Source organism: Oreochromis niloticus, linkage group LG11 (assembly GCF_001858045.2).
Source record: "Oreochromis niloticus isolate F11D_XX linkage group LG11, O_niloticus_UMD_NMBU, whole genome shotgun sequence".
In the NCBI taxonomy this organism is placed as follows: domain Eukaryota; kingdom Metazoa; phylum Chordata; class Actinopteri; order Cichliformes; family Cichlidae; genus Oreochromis; species Oreochromis niloticus.
This window is the reverse complement of record NC_031976.2, coordinates 3,884,929-3,891,190: the sequence shown is the minus strand read 5'-3', so window position 1 is coordinate 3,891,190 and position 6,262 is coordinate 3,884,929. Positions and strand designations below refer to the sequence as shown.

The following is a 6,262-nucleotide window of genomic DNA, read 5'->3' as shown; positions in this document are numbered from 1 at the left end:
CTGTTGAACTGTAACTAGACCATAAATCAGTGATAACAAAAGAACACCAATCTATTTTCTCCGGTACTTTATACCCGCTCAGTAACTTAACGCTCAACTACAAATCAATGGCTTTTTTTTTATGGTGACCTGTAGGGATTTACCACTGAAAGAGGCTCTTTGGATGATCGCAGCTTTGATCTCTGGTCATCTATAAATAGACGTTGGTTGTTGTTTTTCAACGTAGTTGTTGTCACCTGGTCAACTACAAATAGATCAAATATCAATGACAAAAACAACATTAAATCAACATTATTACAAAGTCCCTACAGTGCAGTACAATGTAGCCTAATCCGGCTAATGTAACAAGTGTGATAAAACCGTATTTTCAATAATATAAAGTGGCCAAATGAAGTAACATATTAAAGACTTTATTAACATGCCTCACCTAAAATGGCATGTTGGCAACATTCCTAACGGACCAAGGTTAGCATGACTTTTTTTTTCACTTACTACAAAGCTAACATGTAACATGCGCTTAAAAGGACAAAGTAATGTTTCAGAATCATGGCTTAGCTTTTAGGTAGCAAAGTCAAACAGTAATTGAGATTAACTAGGGTACTTGCAGTCAAATGTGGTGTTTTTTGTTGGTGCAGAGATTTCGCATCCATTCACTTGAATGTAGTTTGTCGCACATAGCTTGATTGAGACAACACAAATATGAGGTTGACTGTGATTGGTTACCACAAATTCGGATCACAGGTTGTGTTAAGGGTGGATTAAAAAAAAAAGTTCAGTCTTGCCGATCCAATCACGAACAATGTACCTTCTCCCGCCGTACTTTGAATTTTCGGGATGCTATATATATCTGCCCAGCCTTTTGGCGGACTTTTATGGACAATCATGTCTGAACGTACCGCTGCGTTTCGACGGAGAGTCAATGATATCAGAGACAGAATGAATGCCCAATTTAACCGGCTACTGAATCAAGATGACGGTGAAGAGGGGACTTCTCTTCTACAAAGGTGAAACGCTTTGGTGGTGGTTACTATATTGGCAAGCTTCTAGCTTTGCGCCTTTTTTGTTCTTGCCAAAAAAAAAAACCTTACGTTTTTAAATAATAAATTGCTCGTTTACTAATTATCTGTTACAATTCAATCCACAGCATTTAACAAATTCTGTAATCATAAAAGTCTCTCCTAGGTTGACGATTTCAAATGACAGTCATTTTAATCCCTCTTATATGCATTTATGCATAAGGATTTTAGTTTATAAATGTAGCATATCCCACGTTTTCTGGGAGCATTTAATTTGCCAGACAATCGGAAAATGCATGCAATAAACACCGATATGTTGAACATTCATGCCTTACTCGGAGTGTGTGGTGTTTTGTTTTGTTTTGTTGGGGGGGGGGTCTCTGTGTCATATTAGTTTGTGACTTAACTTATCTCATGGTCTAATGATAGCTTTGGAGTTTTCCGCCAACAGCACGGGGGTGGACCAGTGCGCAGGCCAAGAGGCGGGAGAACCAGACATCGCCAGTTAACGTTTAAGGTGTCAGTACTAAGGAATCCGACACTGACCCACTACCGATCTCATAGGGGTAATCTCTATTTTAAGATTAATTATTTGGAGTGATGGTTTTCAAAAAATTGCATCATGGTGTCATTTGTTTACAAATTGTAGAATTTGGCATTAGAGATTTAGCACCTTTGTAATCTTTATTTCCTTGCACCAATAAATTGATGTGGAGACACTACAATGTGACAATTTACCCTTTTCTGTTTTTAGGGAAAGTTCTAAATAACATTACCAGCTAACTTGGTTTAAATTTGTTTACAGATGCCACTCCTGCTACTCGGTGGTCGTTCCTGTAAACCTAAATGCCGCTGAATCAGGCAGGCACTACGGGACAATATTGCAGACATACCTTTGCAGTCGATCTATGCAAAGTGAACGGACAGCGGCTCATTCTTCCTCTTGAAGAGGAGACGCCCCAAGAAATTAGAGCAAGAAACCTACTGGGTCGCTCCAATCTTTATATCCGTCCAAAGGTATTCAAATGTTCCACTGGGGTGGCTGATGTGGCATAATTGTCACTATTACTGTAACTCAGTGGCTCTCCAGTCACCCTATATTGTATAAGCCATCTTTAACATGTCACTGCTCAGAATAGTAAATGCTGTGATTTCCCCAAAGGATTTAAGACATTCATCTGATCACTATGCCAGATGGCATAGTGCCCCGTCAGTTGAGTCACTGTTAATAACAGAAATGCAGTAGAGCAAGCTTGAACTGTGGTCTAACGGTTTTTTGTTGTTTATGGGCTGATGTGCATCTTTCATAAAACAATTGTGTGTAAAGATTTATATTTTTCATTTTGTTATTGTAATCCCAGTTTCCTGGGTTTTGGTGTTCTGGGTTTTTCATTCTTTTGTAATGTCCTTAACCTTTCTTTTTTTTCATTTGTTGTTCAGTTTCATTTATATTTTAATACTGTTTTAGATTACAGAAGCCAATGACGACTCAACTGGTGAAGTGGTGCAGTCTGAAATGGCAATGTAAGTGTTTGACCACTGCCTTTGGACTGTAGCACTATAATGCATTACACCCTCTCCTCATCAATATTACCATATTGCAGTGTGCTGCATGACACAGAGACACCTGACCATGGCAGGCACAATGTACAGGAGCCAGAGGTTATCAGGTAAATGGCACTGTTTGTTTATGAGTTGGAATTTTAATCTTAAAATATTGCACAAATTTTATTTTTGGTAAAACTGTTGTACAAACTAATTCTCATTATTATAACTTGGATCATTTTGTGTAGTCTAGATCAAGAAATATCTGCGTTGGGGTCCTGTTCCTGTTATTAAATATTACTGCTATTCCTTTGCAGTGGTCTGCATGAAAACCATACAGCTAATTCTAGTAGGCCTGGTCTCCAGGAACCAGAGGTTAACAGGCAAGTGGTAGTTGATGAATAACATGCCAAAACTGAAGTGTAAACTGTAACTTATTGTCTATTTACCTATGGTGTGTGTTTTATAAGTACAATATAACGGGGTGAGACCAGCAAAAATTAAAAATTTAAAGGTTGCATGTATTGAACGGAGTACATTTATGTACTCTGACTATAGACCAATGGTTTAATTGCCTCATTTTGTTTGTTTTGCCTTTTCACATTTTTGAGATTTGTTGATGTCGTGATATTGGCATTTTTAATTGCTGACAATGCATCGATAACACTTTAGTCAGCCTGACCATTCAGACACTTGGAACTACAGATCACCCAAAGTATTCCCAGTAAACAGTTCTGTGTTTACAAATTTCAGTGTAATTCCATAAATGGACACTGTAGTGGCAGTTCCTTATGTTTCCCAAACATCTAACAAAAATATACAGAAGACACTGCTGCCTGTGATAATCTTTTGTACGCAGGCAAAACTGCACTGTCCAAACTTGAAAGTTGCATTGTATAGTTTATTGATCCAGTTTGTAAACCAATAACAAGATCTATTTTGTTGCTTCATGCTGCTTGTCTCAAATTTAAAAACAAACAAAAAAACAACAAAACCATTGGCCTATCCAGTGCATGCTGGTCTATACCAGTCTCTTAATTTATCAAAAATGGCCCTGAAGTTCTTCCTGGCTGACTTGACAGATAAACAACAAAACGATGAAGTGAGTATTAACCTACAAATAAAAAATTAATTAACCCCAAATAGAAGTAACTAACAAAACTTTACATTTTAATATTTTGAAATTTGTTAAAATACAAATGCTCCAACACATGTAATCAAGGACCACGTGGCCATTTTAAGTGGCTGTATCTGTACAGTAAAAGAATCTGATTTCACATTATCAGATGAGTCAATACATTTCAATATGTATACATGATATTAAAAAATCAAATGCATTTGTGTTCTGTTTAGGGAAGAGTTTTACATCGACTCTGCAGAGTCAGAAGTATCAGACCTGGATGAGGCTGTCCTGGCTTCCCCTGAACAAAATGATTCACATGTATGTGTCATGAACAACACCGCCAGAACTGCTGTGGATGTTTTTATGTAGTCGTGACTCTCTCTCTCTCTCTCTCTCTCTCTCTCTCTCTCCCACCCCCTCCTTCAGGATGAGATGGACCTTGCTACTGTCCTGAAAGATTTCCAGGAAACGCATCTTGACACCAGCAATTATTGTACAGTAATAGCCCGACGAAGGAAAATCCTACATAGTGCCTGCATGGCACTTTCGAAGTCATATTTTGCCTGGCATAAATTGCCAAACATTGAATTCGTTGGTGAAATGGCCGATGATTATGGAGGCCCAAGGCGGGAATTTTTTTCGGTAAGCAAAAGTCCCATCTCTCCCACACAATAATAGAATGTGAATGTGTTTTTGTTGTTATTGCAAAGATGAAATCACAATTTGACTCAATTTTTTTTTCTACCTTTTCCTGCAGCTTACTTATGGTCGAAACTCAGAATTCCCTAGGGATTTTTGAGGGGAAGCCTGGCAGTCTGCTGTTCAGTTATAGCCAGCAGTTGCTGTCGAGCAACAAGTTTTATACGGCTGGTAAACTGATTGCTTGGTCGATAGCACACAATGGGCCAGGGCCACGGTGTATCAATAGACACCTGTTCTGTATGATGTGTGGCCAGAAGACATCTCTTGATGACTTTGATGTCGAGGTCTTCATGGACGAAGACATTAAACAGAACATAGAAAAGGTAAAGCTGTGTACATGCTGAGGTGTAATTAAATTCAGTGAAACACAATGCATAGCTTGACTCATCAGTTGAATGTCTCAAAATGTAAGTCAACTAGTGAATGCTTCAAACGTATGTATTTATGGAGCTGCCTGATTTTCAAGGTTTCCAACTGCAGCACCCCAGAAGACCTGGCAGACTTGAAAAGTCACCTTGGGGACTGGATTGCAGGCTGTGGTATCCCTGACATCTACACTGCCACACTACTTGATGTTAAGAGGATAAGGGGCGAGATTGTATCTCATTTTGCGTTTCACAGGTGAGAATTTGTTAGAAAATTACAAAGTAGTTTGCTGGTCAGTGCTCGTCTTCCATTGTGTTCCCCCCTAATAGTTAACACTTAAACAAATCAATCTGCTGAATTGATATTGCAGTTAAGGTAGTGTTGAAATTGACAAAACAAGCCTTTTTCTGTTTTGTTTGACTGTTTTGCTATGTGGTATGAATTGAGAGTACAATCTGTGGTCAACAGGGTTGCCAGCATGATTCAACAGTTTGTTGCCGGTATGGACTCGTGTGGTCAGTTCTGGCAAATGGTGAAGAGATGCTGGAAGCAGTTCCTTCCTGTATTTACAAATGCAGGAAATAAACTTACAAGGAACAGCTTCCAGGATCTCTTCACCATTGGATGGAGTCCAGCTGGAAGTAACAGACGTGAAGAAGAGGAAGCCACCATCTTTCAGTGGGAATGGTGGCTTATGGCCATTCAGGGTGAGTACATAGAATACAACACATGTCTTGGTTCTGTTTGAATTGCTTCAGGCATCTCATGTTAAATACAGTGTCCACAATACAATACAGACAACTAAATCTAAACAACACTTGGGTGCAATGAAACCTTTGAACTTTGCAAAATCCACACATTCTTACAGCATATGGGGAAGTTTTTGATTATTTTACCTTTTAGGTAAGTTATTTTAAAGGAAACGACCTACAAATATTTTTGGAAGATTATTTCTTCTGTCATTTCTACCAGATCTTGGTTGTTGAGACTGATAGGATGTAATTTGATTTTCATTGTGATTTCTGTTAACACTAATTTTATTACATGACCACAAACTTCTTAACACTAAATATTTGTATTTAAATTAGTAAAATTTATGATTCCACTGTATTAGCACATCTGAGATTAAGGAAGTGTGTTTGCAGTGTTTAAGACAGGTCTCACCTTTCAAATTGTGTTATTCTGTCTCTTTGAGACAACGGTCATTTGTTAATTAGATGCACTGCCTAAATTGAAGCTTCAGGTATTCCATTGACTATAACGAAACCTCCTGTATATTAGTGTCCTAGGGTAATCGAGTGGTGCAATGACAAACCCACGCAAATGTGACATCACTAGAAAGCCAATGTACTCTTGCAAGGACAGAATGAATAACTTAAAAAACAAAACAAACATACACATTGCAAAAACAGTCCTTGACATAAGGTCTGACTGAGGACCAAATTAATTTCCTGTCTTAGGAGGGCAGGATTGCTTTGAGTATTTATTTATTTTAATACAATGCTTTGCA

At 38.2% G+C, this 6,262-nt stretch overlaps 1 protein-coding gene across 1 annotated transcript; it reads left to right on the top strand.

Moving 5' to 3' along the window:
- The first annotated feature begins 4,441 nt into the window (after nt 1–4,441).
- Nucleotides 4,442–5,532, top strand: LOC112848275 (G2/M phase-specific E3 ubiquitin-protein ligase-like). The gene is made up of 3 exons (XM_025911849.1): nt 4,442–4,709; nt 4,853–5,007; nt 5,221–5,532. Exons 1-3 carry the CDS (start codon nt 4,449–4,451, stop codon nt 5,498–5,500), a joined length of 696 nt encoding a protein of 231 aa, XP_025767634.1. The 5' UTR covers nt 4,442–4,448; the 3' UTR covers nt 5,501–5,532.
- Nucleotides 5,533–6,262: the final 730 nt, after the last annotated feature.

Excerpts from the sequence above, each read along its gene's own strand:
- LOC112848275 (XM_025911849.1), top strand. The coding sequence starts at position 4,449 with ATGGTCGAAACTCAGAATTCCCTAGGGATTTTTGAGGGGAAGCCTGGC. Across the intron at positions 4,710-4,852 it reads TTAAACAGAACATAGAAAAG|GTTTCCAACTGCAGCACCCC; the intron begins GTAAAGCTGTGT and ends CTGATTTTCAAG. Across the intron at positions 5,008-5,220 it reads TCTCATTTTGCGTTTCACAG|GGTTGCCAGCATGATTCAAC; the intron begins GTGAGAATTTGT and ends TGTGGTCAACAG.